Source organism: Schistocerca nitens, chromosome 8 (genome assembly GCF_023898315.1).
Source record: "Schistocerca nitens isolate TAMUIC-IGC-003100 chromosome 8, iqSchNite1.1, whole genome shotgun sequence".
In the NCBI taxonomy this organism is placed as follows: Eukaryota; Metazoa; Arthropoda; class Insecta; order Orthoptera; family Acrididae; genus Schistocerca; species Schistocerca nitens.
The window spans coordinates 303,620,867-303,648,783 of NC_064621.1; the positions used below are offsets into that span (position 1 = coordinate 303,620,867).

Sequence of the window (27,917 nt, forward strand, 5' to 3'; positions counted from 1 at the left end):
TACTGATTCCCTTTCATGTCCATCGACCCTTATAACTGCAGTTAGGTTTCTGCATACGTTGTAGATAATTTTTGCTCTCAGTATTTTATCATTGTTACCTCCGTCAAAAAAGGTGTTAAACTTTGACTTATTCCCAAGCTTTAAACACTGAGTTTGAAACCGGTGCGGTCTACAAGATATTCAGGTTTTTACGAAGGCCCCAGGATGCTGAACGGTTGCCGACCCCTCAGACGGCGGACTGATCCAAATTAATAATCGTCAGGATCAGTTGACGAAAACTCTTTAATGAGTCATAAGCTAATTTATATACAAGACGTGCTTTCACAAATTCATCGCGACGGGGACGCGGTGGCACTGAAGCTCGCCTATTTCATGACCACGTGGTCGTGTTTGAGGGCTGGGCGGTGCGGGCTGGGCTCTGTTATTCGGACACGACGAGACCTGTCGCCGGGCTGTCATCCTGCCACAGCCGCCCACGTGACGTGTGTCGCGAGTTCTGCGCTGCTGCGGACAGCTTCTCATCCCTCTCGGTCCTGTCCGGTGTGGCGACTTCCGCTGACAGCGCCGCGCTACGTTTTCCAGGCCGGCAGATACGCTAGGCGTGGAGTTATCTGCATACAGCGACACCGCAGCGCATCTAACTCTGCCGACCGTATGTGAACACGTGCCAGATAAGTTCTCCACAGGTTAAAACTTGAAACAGCAAATACGTACCGTACTGAAATAAAAGTGACCAAAACAGTGTTTCCCATCATTTGCATATCAGCGAACGTCTCTGAGCTGACCTAAAAGCAAGATAGGCAGGAACTTACCATGTAGAGAGTATCTGCCTCTGATAAGCTATCATTGGTCAGTTTGTCCTGACGTCACCGAGGAGACTGCAGTGTCGCAGTTGTAAGAGGTCCATGATTAAGGAATTTGTTGCTAGCGCACTCGAGCAGATGTAATTTCGATGGATTGCTCACGCGCTGTCTGCGATATGTAAGCTGTAAGAGAATCTCAGACCACAGAGCAGTGTTGTATGCAGTAGGAACTGTGTAGCAGTTGTAGTAGTAGTAACTATCAGTCGCGTGTCTGGAGTTGGCTGGGTCGGTCGTGGGGAGCGATGGCGGAGCCTGAGCATTGTAGTATAAAGTAAAAGCACCCTCGCGCATACGTACTATTGTTATATCAGGTCCCATGTAAAATGTTTTAAAAATCTCTTAATAATAATCTTTCTCATAAAAAAATTAACTTTTGACAATTATTCATCTCAATTTAAAGAATTTGCTACTTTCACCAACCGATAGTCATTCTGATTATTGTAAAGAAAAATCAGTTGTTTCTTTTTATACATGACCAATCTATCGGCCAGCACTGCACTGAGCTGTGCCAGAAAAATTTCTTATAGGAGCAGATATATACGCGTTATCCGGCGACCTTATTGAGGTAAGAATTTTCTATTTATTCAGAATGATCTTTCAGGGCCATGACGCAGCACTGCTGACGTTCAAAATTTACCAGTTTAAATCCACAGTCAATTATTGAAAGGTTATAAGTGAGCCACAATTTTATTGAGAAATTAGTCACGTTATTATTGGTAGGTTACGGAATAATAAACTGTTGCTAGGTTTCACTAAATGTCAATGCTATACATATTTTCACTGTTGGGTAGTTACGCTAAATGTGAATATTATTCATATTATTTTATTGTGGGGAGGTTACACAGTTCTACGTTGCACTAAGCGAGGAGTCACCAAACTACGGCCCGGACCCGCTCCATCGACGGTCCTTAAATTTGACTGATGAAACTTAGGGAACACAAGATGTTGTGATACAATTTTAATTTACTCTGAAGGGCCAAAGAATCTGGCACACCTGCCTTATATCGTTCAGGGCCCCCTCGAGCACGCAGAAGCACCGCAACACGACGTGGCATGAACTTGACCAAAGTGTAAAGCAGTGCCGGAGCGAATTGACACCATGAATCTTGCAAAGGTGTCCATAAATCCATATGGTAAGAGGGGGTTGAGATCTCTTCTGAATAGCCAAGATATGCTCAAAAATGTTCATGTCTGGGGAGTTTGGTGGCCAGCGGAAGTGTTTAAATTGTACCTGGAGCTACTCTGCAACAATTCTGGACGTGTGGTGTGTCACTTTGTCCTGTAATAATTGCCCAAGTCCGTCGGAATACAGAATGGACAGGAATAGAAGCAGGTGACCAGACAGGATGCTTACGTACGCGTCACCTGTCAGACTCGTATCTAGACGTGTCATGGGTCTCATTTCACTCCAGCTGCACATGCCCCACACCATTACAGTCTCCACAAGCTTGAACAGTTACCTGCTGACATGCAAGGTCCATGGAGTCATGAGGTTGTCTCCATATCCGTACACTTCCATTCACTCGATTCAATTTGAAACGATACTCGTCTGGCCAGGCAACATGTTTCCAGTCATCAACAGTCTAGTGTCGGTGATGACGGGCCCAGACGAGGCATAAAGTTTTGTGTCGTGCAATCACCAAGGGTACACGAGTGGGCCTTCAGCTCTGAAAGCCCATATCGATGATGTTTCGTTGAATGGTTCCCACTCTGACCCAGCTGGCCCAGCATTGAAATCTGCAGCAATTTTCGGAAGGGTTGCACGTCTGTCACGTTGAACGATTGTCTTCAGTTGTCGTTGGTCCCGTTCTTGCAGGATCTTTCTCCGGCACCAGCGATGTCGGAGATGTGATGTTTTACCGAATTCGTGACATTCAAGGTGAAGTGGTAGCACGGCAAAATACCACTTCATCGCTACCTCGGAGAAGCTGTTTCCCATCGCTCGTGCGCCGACTAAAACACACGTTCAAACTTACTTAAATCTTGATAACCTACCATTGTAGCAGCAGTAACCGATCGAACAACTGCGCGAGACACTTGTCTTATATAGGCGCTGCCGACCACAACGCCGTATTCTGCCTGTTTTTATACCTCTGTACTTGAATGCGCGTGCCTATACCAGTTTCTTTGGCGCTTCATTGTAAGTATTATGTTAAGAACACTATGAGACCTTCACATGTGCGAAAAGCTCCTGGGTGTTATTTTTCTTAAATTTACTACGTTCAGTGGTCACGACACATTAGGAAAATTTGCAAATTCCGGGCGATCTGTTCATACACTACATCATACATCCGCAAGGCTTAGATACTTCTTGTGTACTGAAACCGGTCCTTTCTGTTGTGAACTTCATTCGAGGACATGCACTCAGTCTCTTGAAGAAATTGATTCTGAATTCTACGACTTGCCACATCACACAGCAGTGAGTTGGCTCAGCTGCGGTCAATTCCTGTTGGGTTTTTACTAGCACCGAAACGAATTAGTTTTTTCTCACTGAAAAAGACAGAGCTGATCCACAGCTGTCAGATCCTACCTGGGTGCCAAAGCAGTCATTTTTGGCCTACATCACATGTCACTTGAATGAACTGATCTACGAGGCCTGTTCAGAAAGTAAACTCCGATTGATTGCCAAATTGAAACCACAGTGAACATCAGAAATGTTTTACTTGTAACAATTAGCTACACGTTTCAGCTACTTCTCTACGTAGTCGCCGTTCTGACGTAGACTTTTGTCATGGCGTTGTACCAACTTTTCAATAGCCTCATCATAGAAGGCAGCCGCCAGTGCTTTCCGCCAATTCTCCACGCTGGCCTACACCTCGTTGTCTGTGTCAAAATGTTGTCTTCAAAGACAGCGGTTCATGTGACCAGAGATGAAACTCAGTGGGAGACAATTGCGGACTGTATTGTGGGTAATCTCACATTTCCATTTGGAAACAATGCAGGAGCATCTTCATTGCCCCTGCAGAATGCGGCTGAGAATTGTCTTGAAGAAGAAACAGCACGACAGTTATGTAATGTTAGCTGCATAGCTTCAGGCGACATTTCTCACCAGGCCCTCGTACTTGGCGGCAGACACTATTTTCTAGACATCTTTACGCACTCACTGCGAGCTCAGAAATGAGAAGAGCGACGTGATGCTAACTGGGGTTATACTAGAGACACTACCCAACACATCTGTGCAAAGCTTTATCGGATTTTCATAGTCGTTTCCATTTCGCGACCGATCGGAGCTTACTTTCTGAACGCCCCTCGTATAAACTTTAGGGAAAGGATGAACTCGCCTGTGAACCCCAAAGAAGCATCAAAGAATTTCGAAGAAAACTGTCATAGTTTTGAAGCACGGCTTGAAACAGAAAATTGTCTCATTTACACTATTTTCACTGTTTTCTCCGAAGACGTCAACCTTGATTTCCGATGGAAAGTTTTCTTAACTTGAAAACGCCTTCTCCAGATAGATTTTCAAATCTTGGCAGAAATGAATAGTATTCGTCTATTATACAATCCATTTGATTGTATCCTTGACGATGTGCCAGTTGAACTATAGTTGGAACTCATTGATTGGCAACCAGATGACTTGTTGAAAGAGAAGTAAAGAGAAGGAAAACTTATTAAGTTTTACCGCTGCTTAACAGACGTCAAGTTTCCGAAACTGAAGAAATTGGCCGCTGGTAGACAGTCAGTGTTTGGAACAACTTATATCTGTGAACAAACGTTTTCGTAAATGAGGTATGTTCAGTTAGTACATCGAGCGAGATTGGCTAATGGACATTTGAAAGCAATTCTCCTGATTGGATGCGGAATATCAAACAAACCCTGTATGATATATTAAAAGCCAAACATCAGTTTCAAAAATTTGACTAACGCTTTTTGTTACTTAGTTTGTGACATACGGGTATGCGCACAATAGGTCTGATGTAACTATCTTTCTGCTAACGTCGCATTCTTTGATAACGTTTTTAGTAAATAAATATATTGATTGTCCTTATTTTTTGTGCACTGTGTGCCACGCATCCACGATGAACACGGAACGCTGAACTTGTTTTGTATCTTTCTTCACAGAGCTTTCGTTCCGGCTTGCAAGTATTGTACAGAATGTTGATGTGGCACGCGCTCTTCATTTTGTTGTTATTCAGCCCTCTGTGAAAAAGTTTTGTGACCTCTGCGCTAAGCGATGAACGCGATGTTCTTCCTCGGTGAAAATTCCAGGACATTTCAAAATAATTAATGTTCCATTTCGTCATGCTGGAAGCTATTGTGTTTTCTTTTGATTATTTTATTACATTTTTGCCGAACGTAAACCCAAGACGCCACCTGAGCTAGGCTTCATACATTCACTTGGTAAAGTCCGCAGCTCGTGGTCGTGCGGTAGCGTTCTCGCTTCCCACGCCCGGGTTCCCGGGTTCGATTCCCGGCGGGTTCAGGGATTTTCTCTGCCTCGTGATGACTGGGTGTTGTGTGCTGTCTTTAGGTTAGTTAGGTTTAAGTAGTTCTAAGTTCTAGGGGACTGATGACCATAGATGTTAAGTCCCATAGTGCTCAGAGCCATTTGAGCCACTCGGTAAATTACTGCTTACTACAGCAACACATCATTTCTCGATTTATACTACTCATGGCGCGAACTGCCTAGAGGATTTTTTCGACAAGATATTGCCCTGTTAAATAAATGGGACGTCACAGAGCACTGAACAATAACAGGATGAAAACCAGAACGAGACAGGTGAAAGCAGCGGAACTCAGCATAGCGAGCCTCACCGTCTCTTGCAGTTTCGTATGTTTACTGTTTGTAATACTTATCAGACCAACGTCGTAATTCAGCAAATATAAAATATTTTAAATAAATTGGAACCATCTGGCTGAGAAAGGGCATGAAGATAAGTCTTAAAACAGCCCGCCAAAGGAATGAAACGTTTTTCAAAAAAAAGAAATTTCTCTCCCAATGATTCGTAATTGGGATTCCCTCTACTCCACTCACAGCCTGTTGCGTATTTGAGTGAAAAGGATGAAGTTCTGGGAATCCTTCCCTCATTTCCCGCAAAAGATTTCTGTTTGAGATTCCCACTGTCTAAATAGTTTCCCACTGCCTACCTCGCAATTTTTTTGTGTATTTGACTAAAAAGGACTTACAACAGCTCGACATGGTCTCATGAAAAATGTATATAAACTTAAAAAACAATAGTATTGTAGCTCATCAAATACGTTACTAAAATTAGAGAATAAAGGTGATGTTACAATCTGTCTCAAAATATATTCAAACGGTATCAATGTACTCAGACATTCTGCTGATGGAGTTGAGACCACTTTCAGAAATCACAGTAATTCTATCACGATTGGCGATAAGTTTTGTAGCAGGCTGACAATTTCTTGTTTGAGATTCCAGTGAATCGTCGATGTTCTTGCATTTGAAGACAATGTATCCTGCCAGGCATTTCAAGGTACTCGTGTCTTATCTTCAATTTTGAACAAATTGAGAGCAACTTTAGAGCCCAGTTGTCTTTGCATCTGCTTTTGATATTATTATAACAGGATTTCCGGTTACACAGGTGCCTAGTTTGACGCATAACTTACTGGAATGACGTTTTTCACAATCCGTGTTGGTTGCTCCACATTCATGTAATTATTTGAGGAAACAGAATTATTCTTTGGCCTAACCTCTCAAAACTCCAAATCTCGACGAGACTGCAGGAGGATTATTCTGAACCTTCGAGGACGTACGTGTTTTCATCTTCGATAGGATGAATATTGATTGTCGATTGAGTTGCATCTGCTGATGTGATACTTCGGTTGATGGTGAAATACAGCTTAATTGCGATATGGGAGGAGCAAGTATATTCGACTTTGTATTCACGATGAGTTCGTTGGAAGAATAATAACAGAACCGGAAGGAGCTGATCTACGCGCTGAAGCTGTGGCTTACGTCATAGGAGCCAAAGGTTTGGTCGTCTGGAAGTAGCTTGGGCTATCCACAAATAAATCATATTTCTCAAATCATGTAGATCGTTACTGGCACTCCCATGAAGCCGCTTATTAGGCGAAGGAGTAGTTTTGCCAGAGCCATGACTGGACAAAGAAGTTAACGGAAAATCTGCGTTTCATATTTCAGAGGTTCTCGTGCACGGTAAAGTGTGATGATAGCTGCACAGTTACTTTAACGCTACTCTGCAGAAGCTGTGAAATGTGTGCCAAAGAAAACTCAAAGGTGATTTAACTGAACTAGTAAGCTTCAAGCTCGAGTTATGCCGAAGACGACATAATTTCCCTGAAAAACGGATACGGCTTCAGCCTTAACAGATTGAGTGTCGTATGAAGATTTTTGGTCGTTTTTTCGATTATAACTTTAGGAATAAGTGTGACTCTCTCTGTGTTTTAGAAAAATGTGTTGACATATGTGTACTCGGCCTTAGGTCTCTTTAACAATGTAATGAGCATGGAAACATATTACATAGTGACTGCTAGGTTGAAGCAAGGCTATCTAGCAGTTTATTAACTCTGTCTTTTAGTTTTGAATAACCGACACTTTCCGGTATTTGTTTGGTCTCGGATATAACAGTATTCTTTCCATTATTTATTAACAAAATTGTAAAAAATCGGCATGTCCATTTGCCGCAGCAGCAGTGCTAAAATTTTTGGTTTCTAAATAAAACATTTTTAAAAACGAGTAATAATTACTCGGGAAATTTTCATTGCTTTGAAATATCGAATTATTATAGACATCTGCAAAAGCGATCGGCACTGTTTTAGCAACAACGTCTATAGTTAGAACCTAGCAAGAAACACATGGTACAAGAATCGGAAAACATAGCAGAGACAATAACGTAACTGTTGGCATATGGCGTGGCCTATTAGATGTTTCGCGTGCATATGGAGTATGCAAGAATCGCCCCCGCCTGGTCTACAGATTAGCTTCTCGATGTTGTCATCGGGTATGAGTTGTATTGCAGAATGGTACCAACCTTAGTTCGGAAGTATCTTGTGGCGTGCGGTCGCAATGAAGTACAATGCTCCATTTAGTTTTAAAAATTAAAAACGAGAGGAAGCACAACAATTCAGAGACAGCAGTCAAGGATTAAAAAAAAACATTCACAGTGTTCTTTGGAGGCGAAACTGCATTTGTTTGATGTACCTACTATTTTGTTGACGTGCTACAAAGTTGGGATAATAACTGAAACTCTAATTTTGTGGTTGTTTCAGGGTGAAAAGATGATACCATCCAAAAGTGACGACACAGGAAAGTCATCAACTTGTGACCTTTTGCTCTTGCTGTCGCAGCAGCCGTCTCCTTCGCCTTTGCAATCTTTGCTGGAGACAATGAGTCCGTTCCCTGGCATAGCCTCAACCCCATATAGATCGTGGTCTCCCACTCCTTCACTTTCCCTAGATTTTCACAGTGTTTGTTGTACGTCTACTTTGTTCATTGGAAGTAACAGAAAAATAAAAATAAAAAAAACGGAAATCGTTTATTTCTAAAACCGGTTATTCTGAGCAGTTTTAATTGTCAGCTTGAACTGGAGACCAAAAGAACAAGCGTAAACGAAAACCGCAGTCCCTACTGAAGCTGGCGACCATGTCTGTTAAGCTGCCGTCTCTTCCCAGGCTGTGCTGCCTTCAAGTTTCATTGTTAACCATCTGCTCCATATTGTCGCATCGCATTAACTCGCGCATGAAGATAGGCAGCCCAATGAGCAGCTTTGCAAAGCGGGCTCCGATCGCGCCTACCCGAACAATTCGTGTGAATGAATTGCTCGCACGAACTGATGTTTGGTGCGTCACACACTGTAACCATGAGCATTGTAATGTGAGCTGAAAACTTGGAGAGAGGTTCTATCCACTGATATGTGTCTATTTTCTGTATGTCTTGCGATTTGGCGCACTCGTTTTCTGAAACCCCAGAGGTACTTATGAATAGCCCAGTATGTCTCAACCCTCCCCAAGCTTGAAAACGAAATGGTGGTAAAGATTTTTTTCATATTGTTAATAATGACTAAACATTGATTATATTCCAATCCGAAAACAACTGATGGAGAAAGGGTTAAGGCAACTGCTGCACTCATCGCTGATGGAACGGTAACCATTACTCTTATTTGCTGTCCGTATTGAAAAGGAGCCCTACAAAGCTGATAACATAAATTTACTGTCAAATGAAAGTAAAACAAAACGAAAATGAATACAACCTGTTCGAAAGTGCATTTATCTGCATATCTGTGAAACTAAAATATGCTGTTGCGTAACATTCAATACCGTGTACACTTTAACATGCTCAGATCCTCAACGATATGCCCCCAAAAGTGATTGAGACGTTGCTGATCAAACTTGTCCCACTTTGCGGAGGGGATCCACCTGTGATTATCCAGTGTTTGAAGAGGGTTGCTGTGACAATGCATTATAAGTTTCATGCCGTCCCAAGCTTGCTCAGTCGGGTTCATCTCGGATTATACCACAGGACCCTCCATTCGGTAGACTGCTCATTCCTGGAGGAAGACATTCGCGAGGTGGTCGTGGTGTGGTCGTGCATTATCGTCTTGAGAGACGAATCGATCACCGGAATGTTGACTGTAAAGCTGGACAAAAGATTGAAGTACCGCGTATTACCACAGCCGTAAAATTACACTCAACAGCGACGAGAGGAGTTCGAACACTGTACCGATCCTAAACTGTCCCACCGTCCGGGTCAACCCGCGGGCTGCTAGTCTGAGATGCACATTGGTACCTGGTGGCCTCCACACCCTCATACTACAATCATCAGGTTTCAGACGAATCTTGCGCTAGTCGGTGATGAGAACTGGATGCCGGTGAGCCATGTTCTATTCCAGGTGTTTCCTTGCCAACTTCCTTCGCGCACAACTGTGCCCGGTGGTTTGGGTCAAGAGAAATACAATGGTCTTTTTTGTTCTCTGCGCGCTATATTTGAATCTCAGTTTGTAGGCAGTCATCAGCAATTGGAGCTGTTGACCGTTGGCGGGCACTAGGAGGAATGTATTCAATGTACTGTGTCCCACGATAGCTATTCAATGTTCTTCAAGTGGCGTCGTTTGTAGCAACTAATAAGGCGAGCACTTCCAGTTAGAATAACCCTTATCGGTGTAAAGTGATATCGTGCGCACGTTGTGAAGTAAACAATCGTAATCCTTCAATTCCATTGGGTATCGAACACTTCATATAAAAATCTTTGTGTAAATATGGGTTTGTTGCATAAGTTCGAAGCGTTTTCGGTAAGTTTAATAAACACAACCGATACAGGTAGCAGAGACTGTAGACATCAATAATAGCTGTATATTCTCCTTCACTATTTACAACAGTCTGCCAGCACCGGGGTAAATTTTCGATTCTGTAACTGTAGAAATCACGTGGTTTTTAGGCGAAGAACTCGTCGAGCCATGTTCGGAGCGCGTTTTCATCCGGAAAGGAAGTTCCTTGAAGGTTGTTAGATGGAGAGCGGCAAAGGTGAAAATTTGAGGGCGCAAGATCAGGTAAATAAGTTACGTGCCGAATGACTTACCAACCCAACTCCTTTGTAGTATTTTTTGTCAGTCTAGCAGAATACGGGCGGGCGTTATCGTGGAGTTATCATCACTTCACGCAGTCTTCCTAGTCGTTTTTCTTGGACTGCATCTGCAAGACGTCTCAGTTGTTGAGAGTGAATGTCAGCAGTGAGTATTACACGGCAGGCTGGAGTGGCCGAGCGGTTCTAGGCGCTACAGTCTGGAACCGCGCGACCGCTACGGTCACAGGTTCGAATCCTGCCTCGGGCATGGATGTGTGTGATGTCCTTAGGTTAGTTAGATTTAAGTAGTTCTAAGTTCTAGGGGACTGATGACCACAGCAGTTAAGTCCCATAGTGCTCAGAGCCATTTGAACCATTTTTGAAGTATTACACGTCGAGGAAGCAATTGGTAGTGCACCACACCGTCTCTCTTCGATCAGATGCATTATCTTTTGATGATGACGTTTGGTTTGTGGGGCTCTCAGTTTTTTACACAGTCCTATTTTTAAACAGTTCAATCTAGCCACGGTCACGAATGATAACGATGATGAAGACAACACAAGCACCCAGTCCCCGGGCAGGGAAAAACCCCAACCCGGCCGGGAATTGAACCCTGGATCCCGTGATCCAGAAGCAGCAACGCTAGCCACTAGACCATGAGCTACAGACGCATAACTTTCGTGGATACGCGCCAATCTTTGTACGGGGAGTAACTACTTTGTTTGCGATAAACCATTCCTTAGTTTTTCTTCTGTTACATTTTGGCTACGAGCAAGCGGTATACATACACGCGGGTTTTTTGAACCTTCCCCATTGCACGCAAACGTCGCACGGTGGTGGAATGATCACAGTTCATCAAATTTGCCAGTTCTCAAGTACACTGACGTATATAATTGTGGACCAATGCGAACTTCATCAAACTCCGAAGGTCTTCCTGAATGTGAAGATTCACTATTATCAAACGATGCTCCTCAAAACGAGCAACTCATTTTCTTGCCGTGCTCTGTCCAGTGGCATTATCCCCATAAACGGTAGAAATGTTTCTAGTTGCCTCCGTTGCTGTCAGCCGGTTACTGAAACTGAACAGTAGAATATGTTGGAAAAGTTGTGGTTTCTCCACCTGGCAATCCATTTTCTAGCGTCCACAGCTCCAGTCACTATCTCCAAATGGCAAAACGACAATATGTAAACTCAAATAGGACCTGTTAACTACAAATAAAAAAATAGCAATCGATAAATAAACCCATAACACCATAACAACTGGAATACCAACATACAAAACGGATACACTACCAACTTACGCACTAACGTAATAGTTGTGTGTGTAAGCAACGTACTGTAAGACCCACTGTTTTCATTTGATATAAAATGAAAAAATTTGCAGTTGGTTAAAAAAAACAAGTGGTTAATTTTATGAAGTTATTTACAGAAATATTTTTCACTAATTTTTTATCGTTATTCCGAGGGAAAGAGATGAAATGAGAATCATGATGCAAGAACAAAGTCAAAGTTTGAGCACAGGGTCAGATCAGGAGGTGAGCATTATGTGGCACAGCTGCCTCTACTACAGACATTTCTTCACTTACAGAAGGCGCGGGAAAGCGATTATTATTTGAACGCGTTTGTAAACTCATGAGTCTATCATATATTAGTATGTACCGTTTACGACCGCGCAAATTTCAGCAAGAAGTCACACGGAAGAATTTTGTTAAGTGTTGAGTTAATTATAAGAGTGTTAGAGCTGCGTCATTTAAATGCAGAGAAGTGTAAATTGCAAGTGAATCGTCTGCTTTACGAGTTGTGGCACAATTCTACTGTACTCACTGCACTCATAATAAATTTGAGATCGGCTGTGACCATTTGATCTGTCCTAGTCGATTAAACCAAAAGGAAGGAAAGCCCTTTTTTAACATAATCTAAATTTTCACGTAATAAAAGTAGGTTGTGATGTAGCGTAACAGACACTTGTGGCGAGCACATAAAATTGCTTGAAATTGTGCGTCCTTTTCCGTATACTTTGTAAGCTTCCATTGTGTGGTTCAAGTTGTCGCATAAGATTTCTCTTTTAGGAGTTATCTACAGATTTACTAATATGTATTGGATTTCTGAGCCACCACTTATTCGCAGTGACGTAATAGATTTTATGGAAGACAGCTTTCGTAAACTAATTTTACCAAGTGATACGTGCGAAAAGCTCAAATTAATTTTGACACTTTTTTAAGTAAAGCTTTTTTGAACCAGTTAGGTGTTTCAGTCGAAGCGCTAGGTCTAAATTCTTGGTTCTGATAAAAGGCAACGTTTTGATTACTATTAATTAATTACAACATCGACAACACTTGTAACTGTCTAGACGAAAACCAATTTTAGTTTCGTAATACTCTGACGAAATGGAGTCGTTTGATATGTATGTCGTTTGGTATGTATCACAGTAACATTCTGCTAGATTTTTATTTTGGCGTTTTCTTAGAGTTTTTTGTTTGTGTGTGTTTTTAAATCTACCATTTCCTTTAGAACTCGGCTCAGACAGTATACAGGGTGTTACAAAAAGGTACGGACGAACTTTCAGGAAACATTCCTAACACACAAATAAAGAAAAGATGTTATGTGGACATGTGTCCGGAAACGCTTAATTTCCATGTTATAGCTCATTTTAGTTTCGTCAGTATGTACTGAACTTCCTCGATTGACCGCCAGTTGGCCCAATTGAAGGAAGGTAATGTTGCAATTGTGCAATCACGTCATCAACACAGATTTTCTGTGAACGTTTGGGGTTGGTGATGTCTTGATTGGGCTCCATGTTCTTCCATCTACGCTCAATGGAGCACGTTATCATGATTTCATACGAGATACTCTACCTGTGCTGTTAGAACATGTGCCTTTACAAGTACGACACAACATGTGGTTCATGCACGATGGAGCTACTGCACATTCCAGTCGAAGTGTTCGTACGCTTCTCAACAACAGATTCGGTGACCGATGGATTGGTAGAGGCAGACCAATTCTATGGCCTCCACGCTCTCCTGACCTCAACCCTCTTGACTTTCATTTATGGGGGCATTTGAAAGCTCTTGTCTACGCAACCCCAGTACCAAATGTAGAGACTCTTCGTGCTCGTATTGTGGACGGCTGTGATACAATACGCCATTCTCCAGGGCTGCATCAGCGCATCAGGGATTCCATGCGACGGAGGGTGGATGCATGTATGAGAGGACATTTTGAACATTTCCTGTAACAGAGTGTCTGAAGTCACGCTGGTACACTCTGTTGCTGTGTGTTTCCATCCCATGATTAATGTGATTTGAAGAGAAGTAATAGAATGAGCTCTAACATGGAAAGTAAGCGTTTCCGGACACATGTCCACATAACATATTTTCTTTCTTTATGTGTGAGGAATGTTTCCTGAAAGTTTGGCCGTACCTTTTTGTAGAGCATAACTTAAAATTGTGTGAAACTTAATTTGATTCACTAGAAACGTCGAGATTTTGAGTTGGTTCTTGTTCGACGCCATTGGAATGACGTTACACGCCACCAGACCAAACGAAGCAGCCTTAGCTGAAGAAGGTCAGTGCTTCTGAGTTTTCGATTTTATCAGGCAACATATTGGCAACAATGACTGGTTCAGCCGCGATATGTCTTTGTTTTTGTACCGAACAATAGGAAACAAATATTGCTCAATATTTTGTTTGCTATTTACAAGGTCCAATGGCATTTATGTGAACACAGCCTACGCTCGACGTCAACGTGTAATAACCACTCACAGATGGCAGCACCAGATAGAGGTTATTTAAGCGTGTCCGGGGGAAAGAGGAAAACAACTTAGTCGTTATCGTAATGCGGAAAGGGGTGGGGGGGGGGGTTATCTGACGTACAAAAGGGTATTATCATTAGCTTTCGGGTCAAGGGTGGACGTATTTCCGAAACGGCTAAGTTCGTAACTTCGTGTGCCGCCGCGGTTAAGTAAAACGTGCATGGTAAAATGGCGATATCTAAAACCAGCACCGAGACAACTGTGGTGCAGTAGATGACAAGGGTGAACGACGGCTGCGGAGATGTATACTGGCGAACAGACGTGCAACTTTTGAGCAGCTGTGCACGCAATGAACCAAGGGGCTGCCAACAATTCTCCTCAACGACCATACGGCGAACGCTGCTGCTTATGGGTCTCCGCAGCAGGCGCTTGATTCATGCATTCATGCTGACTGCTGTCGATCGGCGACGAAGGCTGCGAATTTCACGCCAATACCGCAGCTAGACGTACACCGAGTGGTGACAGGTGGCCTTTTCAAATGAATCACGTTTTATGTTCCCTCGAACAGATGGCCGTTAGAGTATACGGCGTGAGACGTCTGAAAGCAAACACCCTACAACAATCGTCGGAAGGATCCAGGTCGGAAGGCGTTCCCTGGGTGATTCGTCATTCTGGAAAGCGCAATGGATCAACACAAGTGTGCATCTATCCTTGGGGACCATATCCATCCCTACATGCAGTGTGTTTTTCCTCGACATGATAACGTCCATCTGAAGGACAGTGCAGCGTGTACACAGCTCACAGTGTACGGGCTTGGTACAGAGAGCACCTCAACGATTTTTTAAATAAAGGTAGTCTCGTTTGCAAAATTGCTATTATTAATACCAATTACACTTAAGTAGTGTTAATAAAAACACCCGCCAGGGTAGCCGAGAGCGCTAACGCGCTGCTTCCTAGATTCGGGTAGGCGCGCAGACCCCGGATCGAATCCGCCTGGCGGATTAACGAAGAAGGCCAGTGTGCCAGCCAGCATGCATGTGGTTTTTAGGCGGTTTTCCACATCCCGCTAGGTGAATACCGGGCTGGTCCCCGCGTTCTGCCTCATTTACACCACTCGCAGACATCTGAAGACATTCGCACTCTTCCATGGCTTACACTAGACGCAGGCAATTGGGGTACACTACTCCCATCCCGGGCAGTAAGGGGTGGTGACAGGAAGAGCTTCCAGTCACCCCTTACATTAACGTGCCACATCCGATTAACCATGGCCGACCCTGCATACCCGCGGGACAAGGCTCAGGGAAGAGAGAGAGGTATTAATAAAAAACCATTTTGCAATCGAGACTGTGTTCATTAAAAAAATTCCATAAGCGGTTGTTGTACCCGATAGCTTTTTACCAGATTAAGGATTTAAATCCAGTCGGAAAACTGCGGGGCCCACCTCGATAGGGCAGTTCGCACTATGGATCCTCCACCTAGAAACATAACGCAGGTGGCCATGGCACTGGAGTCGCATGGCTCCAAACCCGTGTCGGTACCTTTCAGGACTACTTTCATTCTCTTCCTGCACGTCTTACAGCGGTCAGTGCTACAAAAGGTTGTTATTCAGGCTTTTGACAGGCGGTAACATTAATGTGTGTGGACGGTGTACAAAGTTAAGATGAACTCGAACATATGAAATGGGTCCGTGGACCAGCAATCCTGGAGAACCAGCGATCACAGGATAAGTATATCCATGGGAGATATGGATTTGGGAATCTGATTTCTGTGAAGTAAATGACGAAATATACGTAGATGTGGGTGCCGCGTCAGTATTCAGTAATCAACATGGCGGCGAGGCGTTTACGGGAGAAATAAGCAGTGTGGTCAGAACTATGGAAAGATTGTCTAAAATCGCAACAGAACATGAGACATTTCAACAATTACCAGGTGAATTGGCCTCTGTGGGTAGGCTAACGGTTTCGTTACCCTCACTATGACGAGCAAGACGCACAAATGTACTTAAATCGTTAGCAGCCGTGTGAAAAAGAAGGTACAGTTCAATCTTTAGAATTACTTATTTTCCTGTACCGTATTCCGTGTCTTGAAGGATGTGGCACATTACTTTTTGGATTTTTCAATGTTACTGGTGGAGGGTGTGCGGATTCCATTTCTGTACGTAAATGTTATACAACAGTTGTTTATACTCAGTTGCTTTTGAGTTGTTGCTTCAGTCAGATGCTGTTCAGTAGCTGCTCACTGTACTTGAGATTACAATATACAGCGATTGGACCTATAGCTGGAACTTTATTCAGTAAAAGTAGTTATTTATGTAGTGGAATTGTATAAAGCTTAAAAAATTTCAAGGGAAAACGTATATGTTTTGAATTACAGCTTACAGTGACTTTACTTATCTTCAAATGGTGACGCAGAAATACGTCTGCAGAGATAATGCAAAAATATATTTTTTCTTGCAAGCAGCCATAAGCTCTAAAGAAGGATTAGTCTAATATAATGATCGACGTCGTCCTCTTAATACATGCACAAAATGGAACTGGTCAACGACCTACAGAAATCTGGAAATTTCAGCCTATGAAAGTAAACTGCTATTAAAATACTACTTTCTAGGACCAACATTATCTACTTCGTTTATAGAAAGCCTTTAGAAGAAAGTGCGTTAGAGCAACTTCTGTGGAAAAGCGCAACTCTCATAATTTTAAGACAAATCATTGTTGATTTCTGAATGAAGTAACAGTTTTTAAAGAAATCAGCTGCAGAATGTTGTGGGTTATGAACTTAATGCAGCTTCGTAATACTGTTCAGAATACTGGATAAGCATGTAACAGGGGCATTGCTCATCGTTCGTGATACGACTAAAAACGTTACGAAACTGCACCAGGGCTAATACTTCGACGAAACGGTGGAATCAACAAATTATTCAAAGAAAAAATTCCGAGAAAGAGCGCGTAAAGCATGCGGTAAGAGGCGGGGTACACGAAAAGAAACGCACCTGGAAGACCGGACTCATCACGTATTCTGCAGATGGCTGTGCCGTGAACATATTTCCATTGAAAATCTACAGGGCATCACTCATGGACTGTCTTTTTGACTCAGGCTTGTTGTAAAGACATGACGTTCTCTTTAACGACGCGCTTAAAGAGATTGTCGATTTCAATATCATTTTGAACTAACAGGTTACAACTGCAACCAATAACTGATTCTTGTCAAGCATCTTCTGCATCTATGGCCGAAAACCGTTGCGATAATCAAGAGGTACCAGCGTTCTTCTCCACGACCCTTTAGCCGATATTAAGTTGGGAGCATAATTACCTGCTGCTAGCCAGCCCCTGCGCTAGCGTGGTGAGGCGCGCATCCCTCCACCCTGTATCGATCGCTGGTGGGGCCTCAGATTACGATGCATCAAGTTAGCACTCGCCCCAAATTAGACAAAATATATCATGGCTTCCTTAAAATCTGTGCTGCAGCCAAAGCTATATATCTGAAAGAGTCATAAATGCCTATCTATATTCGACGCCAGTCGCTGGCGAATAAGTTTGTGTTGTGGAGAATCCAAACTCTGGAGCTCTGAGTTATTCAGAATATAACTGGGTTACAGGAGCTCCTTTAGATAATTTCTTCTTTTTCTGATGAACGGTAACCTATGTTTAACAGAAGCGCTTACTTGCTACCTAGTTCAGCGAACGAACAAAGCACTTAGATTTTACTTTTTCTTTGTTGTTCCTTTCTTGCAATATCCATTTGATACGCAAAATATTAAACTTTACCAACATATTCGCAACAACTGTGCAGATGCAGTAAACAGAAGCCATTAAAATGTGAACTGAAATCAAACAGTCGGCCGGTGTGGCCGAGCGGTTCTAGGCGCTTCAGTCTGGAACCGCGCGACCGCTACGGTCGTAGGTTCGAATCCTGCCTCCAGCATGGATGTGTGTGATGTCCTTAGGTTAGTTAGGTTTAAGTAGTTCTAAGTTCTAGGGGACTGATGATCTCAGGTGCTGAGTCCCATAGTGCACAGAGCAATTTGAACCATTTGAAATCAAACGATCTAGATGTCAGTTGTATTTTAGCGTCGCTCACACCATTGGTTTCGACTCATTTAAAATTCAGTCTCAAGAGTGTTAAGTGGGGTGAGATTCCAGTGTCCCAGCCGTGCCATAATACATTGTTATGAAGGCATAGTTTGTAACAGTCGTATGAAGGGTGATTTCAAATTCCTATTACAGGCCTCTAGGGGTTGTAGAGGGGACTCAGTAGATGACATTTTGATACGGAACTCGCGTCTGAAAATGTACCATTTGGATAGAAACTAGTTTGAAGGTCGGATCACCTTGAAATATCCCAATACACCCTAGGCACGTCACATGACACCTTCATCCTAGTAATAACGGTAGCGAGAAACTGGTACGTTCAAACTAAGGTGTTTGGTTGTGGAGCACCACGGACGGGCTGCACTTTAGACTTTGAAGAGAATGTCCTTTTCCACATAGAAGAGAACTCGAGGACAAATACGTGAAACATTGCCCGTGCCATGTGCTCCTACAGCATAGAGGTCAGAGTTCATTGTCTCCCCCGGCCGGAGTGGCCGAGCGGTTCTAGGAGCTACAGTCTGGAACCACGCGACCGCTACGGTCGCAGGTGCGAATCCTGCCTCGGGCATGGATGTGTGTGATGTCCTTTGGTTAGTTAGGTTTAAATAGTTCTAAGTTATAGGGGGCTGATGACCTCATATGTTAAGTCCCATAGTGCTCAGAACCATTTGAACCATTTTTTAGCTCATTGTCTCCGATGTGTGCGTACCGTGAAGCGAGAGATTTGAAAGTGATCCCATCCTCAGACTAATTTTACTGTATCCAGAGGGTATATTTCTGGGCGTTTCCTCTACTAAGTCCAGTCTAAAGCGACTAGAAGTCGGTAACAGGAATTTTGAATTACCCTGTATTTACGAACGAAGTTAAAAGTCAGGTGATGCGGGCGTCGCAACAATAACGTAACTGGCAACCACAGACGGGTCTGAGAGAGCAAATAGACGTGGAAGGTCACAGCTGCGAATGCGCCTGCGCGTTCTGCTACTCGCCATCGTTCGGCCCTTTCATGCAGATAAAGTGAAACATAAACTGAAGAGCCAAACAAAGTGGTACATCTGTCTAATATTGTGTAGGGTCGCCGCGAGCACGCAGAAGTGTCACAACACGACTTGGCATGGACTCGGCTAATGTCTGAAGTAGTGCTGGAGGGAAGTGACACCATGAACCCTGTAGGGCTGTCCTTAAATCCGCAAGAGTAGGCTGGAGATGTCTTCTGAACAGCACGTTGCAAGGCATCCTAGATATGCTCAATAATGCTAATGTCTAGGGAGTTTGGTGGCCAGTGAAAGTGTTTAAACTCAGAAGAGTGTTCCTGGAGCCACTATCTAGCAATTCCGGACGTATGGAGTGTCGCATTGTCCTACTGGAATTGCCCAAGTCCGTCGGAATCCAAAATGGATATGAATGGATGCAGGTGATCAGACAGGATGCTTACGTACGTGGCACCTGTCAGAGTATCCAGACGTATCAGGGGTCCCATATATCTCTCTAACTGCACACTCCCCGCACCATTACAGAGCCTCCACCAGATTGAACAGTCCGCTGCTGACATGCAGGGTCCATGGATTCATGAGGTTGTCTCCATACCCGTAAACGTCCATCCGTTCGATACAATTCGCAACGAGATTCGTTCGACCAGGCAATACGTTCCCAGTCATTAACTGACCAATTCCGGTGTTGACGGCCCCAGGCGTGAGTAAAGCTTTGTGTCGTGCAGTCATCAAGGTTACACGAGTGGACCTCTGCCTGTGAAAGCCCATATCGATGATGTTTCGTTGAATGGTTCGCACACTGACACTTGCTGATGGGTCAGTACTGAAATCTGCAGCCATTTGCAGAAGGGTTGCACGTCTGTCACGATGAACGATTCTCTTGAGTCGTCGTTGGTTCCGTTCTTGCAGGATATTTTTCCGGCCGCAGCGGTGTCGGAGATTTGATGTTTTGCGGGTTCATGATATTCACGGTACACTCGTGAAATGGTCGTACGGGAAAATTCCCACTTTATCGCCACCTCGACGATGCTGTATATCACCTCTCGTGCGCCGACTGGAACACCACGTTCAAACTCACTTAAATCTTGATAACGTGCCATTTTAAGAACTGTACCAGACACTTGTTGTCTTATATAGGCGTTGCAGACGGCAGCGCCGTGTTGTGTCTATTTACATATCTCTGTATTTGAATACGCATGTCTATACCAGTTTATTTGGCGCTTCAGTGTAGAATGCTGTGGCGTCAAAAAACGCTGGGGAACAATGATTCTGGAACAGCACAATTTTGACCTTTTTATGTTTATATTTGGGCCACTGATTACAAAAGTGCTTTCAATTTTTGTCCCATTAGCTCTAGCTTTTTAGATATAGCTTATTCACGTTATGTGACAATCTAGCGATACTGTTCCGCATATACAGCTACATAACTCACATATAATTAAATGCAGGAGACATTTAGATGACTCAAGGTCTTCCACTTTTATTAAGCGGTTGAACTGATCTAACTACCATCATTTGTTTTCACATAAGTCGCGTAGGGTTCATTAATATTCTTCCATTAGGTCACTGGCACATCGTTACTGTGATTTCTCCGCTGCATTGATCTCGGACATACACTCTGGATACTCCACCTGCAGTCCGCCGACGTACGTATAGCCCATATTCCAAGACACAGATCTTCCATTGAACTTATTTCCTGGTGAAAACACTCATCCTGTTCCTCGTTTACATCACGAAGACAATCTGGAAATACATCGAAATGGCTGCGAAGTTAGGGTAATTTTAAGCTGACGTTACAACAAAGTGCACAAAAACTAGTGTGTCTATTCTCCATTAGTTCTTCATAGTTAGGAGCCTTAGAGTTTCCAAAGAAATTCTTCATTACCTTACAGAATGAGGATCACTCAGATCACTCATTGAGCCTGGAAATTTCCGGACATTTATCAGCTGACGAATTTACGATCCATCAAATACACCAGTTTTTATTTTCCCGTTACTCAATGTAAGAAATTTTTTACATATATAGCCAAACCATTTTACATGTCTATTCAGAACCTTGATTAACTGCTTCATTAATGCAAGTATGATATGCAATGATGCCAAAAGGTCTGTGATGATTTCCTTTCTACAACGATCAAGTTTTCTCCAAGAGAACGTTGTGTTCTCACCCAATGTTGATCTTTACCTCTAGAGTCCCCTCGACATATAAAACGTGGGTTTTTGGTGTACCCTCCCCCCCCCCCCCCCTTCCCCCCGCCACCAATTGTTGTCCCTGAAGAGAATTACTTATCTTGAGATCGACGCAGATAACCCATTTGTGACTGCAGAACGAAATCTTCTCCAAGAGTGTGGCTACAGCAGCTTGATTTTCAAGCACAGCAACTCAGTGATCAGTTGGGAATTCTCTAGTACTTGTTCGCATTATGCAAAAGAAGACATTTTAGGCTGCGTTTCGAGCTATATAGCCGCCATTCACCTGGTGGGTATTTTCGTATATCGTTTCATTAACAGTCCTTCAACATTGGTAGAAAAAGCAAATTGGTTTTCCATTATGAAGATTGACAGGAGACATGTTTGTCGTTTGCGACAGAATGTGACTTTCGTTCGCGGTAACAGGCCGTGTTCGTTTGCAGCCCGGTAGCTAACAATTCAGGCCAATTTATTGGAAGACTTAGATGTCTAATCATATCATTCACTTGCGCTTGATTGAAGCAGTTTGCAACGGATGAAGGTCCTGCAGAATCACTGTCATTTTGTTCAGCACAGCTTTTAGTTGATTCTTCCTCTTCTTCTGATGACTCTGGAAGTTTGGTAAATATATTAACAGGTGTCTGAATGCGGAAGGGGGCGTCTTGCGTTGCATAGAGGTGTTTTGCCACCTTTCAGCCGGTTGGCGATGGCGGAATCGAGGCGCACGCCCTGCAATATTTCTCAAACGATTTTACAGAAACCATTCGGAAAAAAAATATTAATGCTTTACTAGTAGCCTTATATGTTCGCTTCATTATGATGTGCCAATCATTTAGTTAACAGTCATATTTATTTTGATACTCCCGTGGAAGTAAGACACTGGGTGAAATTCGAATAAGTTGGCGATGAAAAATAGGTGTCCCTATGATTTTGCGTTTGTAGCATATTACATAATATGTTGAAGAAATTTATCTAACATATTGAATTTTCTTTAGACTTGCGTAGAGGTGTCTATCTGTCACCAATATCGAGAACAAGGATGTGATGTAGCACACTCGTTTGCGATCCTACCGCCCCAACGATAAAGCCAGAGTGAAATACCCACAATATTTCTCATATTTCATAAACGATTTGAGATATCGAAATGAGATTTTGGCAAATAATAGTATGCAAAGAGGGGAGTATTTTTCCGTATGATTATTATGAAAAACTTCGTTATCTAGGGTGTTATTCCACTAAGTACAAACTTTTTCGATGAAAGAATGTAGTTTTTAAGGGTCATCGATAGCTGGTGAAATGAGAAATGCAGTGGGTTTAGGAACAACGTAAATGAAGACATTAAACGTTTATTTTGTACTGAGGATGTGGTTTTTCATATGGTTCCTCAGTTAATAAACTTAATAAACCACTGTTTCAGAATTCTCTCGTAATTGCGTCTGCACGACATACTAACGAGGCGAGATTGTGTAAATTCCGCTGTATTTGGCAAAAGGAACAAATTTCAACATGGCACATGAGAAATGTGTAGGTTTTACTCAAAATTCGCCACTCGTGATGAAACTTCCCCTTTGTATGTAAAGAATGTCAGTGCTGGAAAAACTCTTACGTTATTTGATTTTCAAAGAGCTGAGCAAAACCCAAACGTACTCAGTTTTCTCTTTACTTATTCTGATCATCACTAAACTGATAGACAACATTTTAGCGCAACGCATTTTGACTTTCAATAATCCCTACAAAAGAATGGCCCTGTCTAACAATAACTTATACCTTTCATAAATCAGTTACCTCACAAAAACCTTCGTTACTCGAACTACTGCAACACAGCGAGCGACAATACTGCCAGCTAAATAAAAGATGCTAACTACTGAAGGCACTAACTACTGATAGGCATAGTTAGGAAATGAAATATTTTGACAGAGAACAAACAATGTATTTACCTTAATAGCGTTCAAAAGTCATAATATATATTGTGACATCCAATTAATCAAATTTTCTTTTTGTGGCGGACACACGTCCAGATCGTCCGCTCATAGTAACCTTAGTAACCTCTCAAAACTCTGGCATCTCTCTCCCCACATCCACCACTGCTGGCGGCTCACCTCCAACTGCCCAACGCTATGCGCTATTCACATCCAACAGCCCAACACTACACTAACGAATATTCCAACAGTGAGTCCAGCCAACCACAGACTGCACACAAGGCAGTCAGCGATTTTCATACAGAGCACTACGTGGCGTTACCAACATAAAAACCTAAACAGCCTACTGACAGTGACACTTCGCTGAAAGTTACAAATGGTTAACAAGCCAGGCGAAAATAGATCGCTGCATTTTCGGCTAAATTCTTTTTAAATTCTAACCAAAGCAGGGGTGGCAGAACTTTTTGAATGGCCTCCATGCAAGGGCTACACCTAATATTTACAAAAAATGTGAGTATTGGCTTCAGATTTGAACGGTACTTCCCTCAGCGCTCGGCATTTTCCGTATACCTGCCCACAGCCCTTACCACTACCACCCTCCGCACAGGTGCCCTGATGTCTGCGCTTCCACTGCCCACGGTATTTTGCGCGGGCTCTAGCTACTGACAGATACCAAAATTTTAACTCATTTATATAGGCTTCAACTCTGTTCTGTGACTCAGCTTCACTATGCAAAAAAGTATTTATACTGTAGTCAATAAGTACAACCTAATTTTTTCGGTATTAATGGTGATTGTGCTCTGTGGCTGTTGACTGAATTGTTTGAAGAAATACAGCAATCAGCCACTTCTTTTGTATAGTTTCATTTAATGCAACTACGCAGTCTGGCTTTTACTATCTTCAACTTGCATGATACATTAGATCTTGACTAGTATAACTATTTATTGACTGCAGTTCGGAAGCAGCAGCTGCCCTGTGCAAAAACGAATCGTTATTTTGGAAAGCGCAGCTGTAACGGTCAAAAATCTCGTAAATGAAAACGCGATAGATAAAGATCTAATGTACTATGCAAACTGAGGTGGGTGAAAGTCCGAAACACGTCCTTGGATACGATAAAGCCATACAAAACAGGTTCCAAAGAGCTATCAGCAATCCAGCTAGCAAAATGATCGTGCGTTACGAGTTAAAAAGATGGGGGTACAATGGGTGTGCAGCTCGTCGTAAGACACACGCTGTATGACTGGAGAATGTTACCTGCCGTCATATGTAGTGCGGAAAGTGCAGTATGGAATGGAAGTTTCTTTCGTGGTTGAGATGTGGCCCCTATTCCGCTTCAGAAAACGTTAAAGGTGGAAGGATATGAACATACTTTACAGCACTGTGTACTGCTTATAGTAAAGGAATAGTTTGAAAATAATGATTGTTTGTGTCAGCATGATAAAGCACCCTGCCATAAAGTAGCGTCTGTGAGGCAATAGTTTGTTCATAATAACATTCCTGAAATGGTCTGGTCTGACCAGGGTTCCGACTTGAAACCAATGGAACACCTTTGGGTTGAGTTAGAACAACATTGCCAACATTTCTACTTTCCCCACTTTCTGCTGTAGAGGATGAATGTGCTGCAATTCCTCCACACTTTCACACGCCTCACTGAAAGTGTCCCCAGAAGAGTCCAAATGGTCATCAAGGCGAAAGGTGTACCCCATAGTGTCCACTAATAAGTATCTGGACACTTCTGATCAGATAATGTACTTGTTATTAGTATTAGATAATTGAATTGCTTGATTTGGAAGCAAATTTCTGTACAGTTACGGCAGAGCACTCACGATGTTGGGATGTCTGAGCGTCCGCAGGATCGGCAGCTGCTTCATCGCCGCACTCCTCACCAGCCGCGCCTGCAACAAAAAAATGGCGGCCGACTCATTCATCTGGCTCCAGAAAAGTATGCTGGATACAGTATCACTTGCGGTCTAAAGACATTAACTGAAGGAAGAAAGGAAGATTAAATAAATGTCTCGGCCGGCCGGAGTGGCCGAGCGGTTCTAGGCGCTACAGTCTGGAACAGCGCGACCGCTACGGTCGCAGGTTCGAAACCTGCCTCGGGCATGGATGTGTGTGATGTCCTTAGGTTAGTTAGGTTTAAGTAGTTCTAAGTTCTAGGGGACTGATGACCTTAGAAGTTAAGTCCCATAGTGCTCAGAGCCATTTGAACCATTTTTTTTAAATGTCTCGTCGACATCGCTGTCACTAGAGATGGAGCACAAGTTCGTGTTAGGGCAGTGTGCGGAAGAAAATCGAACCTGCCCTTTTCAAATGAACCATCCAAGCATTTGCCTTATGGGAATCACGGAAAAACTTTATCTGTGTGGCCAGAGGGGTATTTGATCGCACCTCTGAATACGTGATCCGAAGCAGGCAGGACAAAGGACAGAGGATTCTCTGGTGTACCCAATGTGTTATCAGTTCGAAGATTTACATTCATTCATCGTGTTTCGTAGATCTCGTCAACAAATAGAGCCCTCGGGATGTGGAACGAGCTCAGTTATACGTTAAGAAAGGAGAAATTGAGATACACTTAATCTATATGCTATATTAACAATACACTACCACTGCAGTACTTAGTGCTAGTCATGCTTATGCCAGCTAAACTTAATCATATAAATTAGAAAGATACCTACTTCTTTCAAAAAGCCACAGTTAGAGTAGCTGCTGTTTATCTGGTTTTAATAGCTTCACGTGTGCTTGACTTTCAAAGAACATATTTACCAGTATATGGAAATGCTGAGACCTATTTACAGTCTATTACTACTCACACAGTTTGACAATGAGCACTAATATTTGGGCCGTGCGGTTAAAGGCGCTGCAGTCTGGAACCGCAAGACCGCTACGGTCGCAGGTTCGAATCCTGCCTCGGGCATGGATGTTTGTGATGTCCTTAGGTTAGTTAGGTTTAACTAGTTCTAAGTTCTAGGGGACTAATGACCTCAGCAGTTGAGTCCCATAGTGCTCAGAGCCATTTGAACCATTGAACTAATATTTGCCTTGTATCTAACAGAAGTTTTCAGTCCCTGAAAATACATATTCAGAGAAGTGATAGAACCGTTTCTAACGAAGTATGTTTTTAATCATCTTGTGAATTGGTACGGATTCTCAATTTTTTGCTTTATGTTAGACTCGAGCTTGTTGGATAACTTTGAACCAGAGTACACAACTCTACTATGGGCCCTAGAAACGAGGGCAAAGTCTGCATGAGACTAGTCGGTGTGCCTTGCGTTGTACAGTGTGTTCACTTTAAGTTGGTCGACCGCTCCCTAGTTCCAAATAGGTAGAAGCTGGACGGCTTCGGCCGGTAGTGTATTGCTTTTGGCTGTGGCCAACATTGGCTAGTTGACAGTACAGCATGAGATAACCAATGTCGTCTGTTGTGATACTTTTTAGCACTTAACTGCATTTAGTACTGTTTACTTTCCATGTGGCTATTTCAGCAGTTACGTTCTTTATTTAACATGAGGACTCATATGAGCATTTGAGATGTGTTGCGAACATCATTTAAGGGATTATTTACTTCTGTGCGTGACTTCTGCTTCCGTATAGGCACGAAGCACGGTTTATGGTGCCAGCACTGTAGGAGTCAAGTGTGGCTTGTTACCTCCCGCACAGTTCGTAACCGTGTATGGCTCTGTGTGGGAGCCGGGCTTACTTCCTCCGCTCCCCGCTAGACCCAAGTGAAATCAGCCAATTTACAGTAAACACAGTCTAACTGTGCAAATTGCAGTTCAGCTGAGACTAATTTTTATTATGTAATTATTGAGTAAATGTCTTGGAAAATGAATGTAATAAACCCAAAATCCTTAAACAATGTCTTGCGTATAATGTATGACCAAGTGCATTATACAATATTCTCACTACTTTCTTCTGCTGAATCACCTTTACTCTTACTTTACGTGCATTACACCATTGTTGTTGCTGTTGTTGTTGTTGTTGTGGTGGTCTTCAGTCCAGAGGCTGGTTTGATGCAGCTCTCCATACTACTCTATCCAGTGCAAACTTCTTCATCTCCCAGTACCTACTGCAACCTACTTCCTTTTGAATCTGCTTAGTGTATTCATGCCCCCCCATGAACCATGGACCTTGCAGTTGGTGGGGAGGCTTTCGTGCCTCAAGGATACAGATGGCCGTACCGTAGGTGCAACCACAACGGAGGGGTATCTGTTGAGAGGCCAGACAAACATGTGGTTCCTGAAGAGGGGCAGCAGCCTTTTCAGTAGTTGCAGGGGCAACAGTCTGGATGATTGACTGATCTGGCCTTGTAACATTAACCAAAACGGCCTTGCTGTGCTGGTACTGCGAACGGCTGAAAGCAAAGGGAAACTACAGCCGTAATTTTTCCCGAGGACATGCAGCTTTACTGTATAGCATGGAGAGCTGCATCAAACCAGTCTCAGGACTGAAGAGCACAACAACAGTGTATTCATCTCTTGGCCTCCCTCTACGAGTTTTACCCTCCAAGCTGCTCTCCAGTACTAAGTTGGTGATGTCTTGATACCTCTCCTCCCCAATTCTATTCAATACTTCCTCATTAGTTATGTGATCTTCCCATCTGATCTTCAACATTCTTCTCTAGCACCACATTTTGAAAGCT

General features: G+C 43.0%; 1 protein-coding gene across 1 annotated transcript in view; it reads right to left on the minus strand.

Annotated features, from left to right (window-relative positions):
- Positions 1–27,917, minus strand: part of LOC126198736 (calcium/calmodulin-dependent protein kinase type IV-like) — a 610,244-nt gene that overhangs the window by 129,249 nt on the left and 453,078 nt on the right. Inside the window, exon 4 of the mRNA XM_049935272.1 lies at positions 25,102–25,170. Coding sequence (XP_049791229.1) covers positions 25,102–25,170 — 69 coding nt within the window. The remainder of the gene's footprint in view (positions 1–25,101; positions 25,171–27,917) is intronic.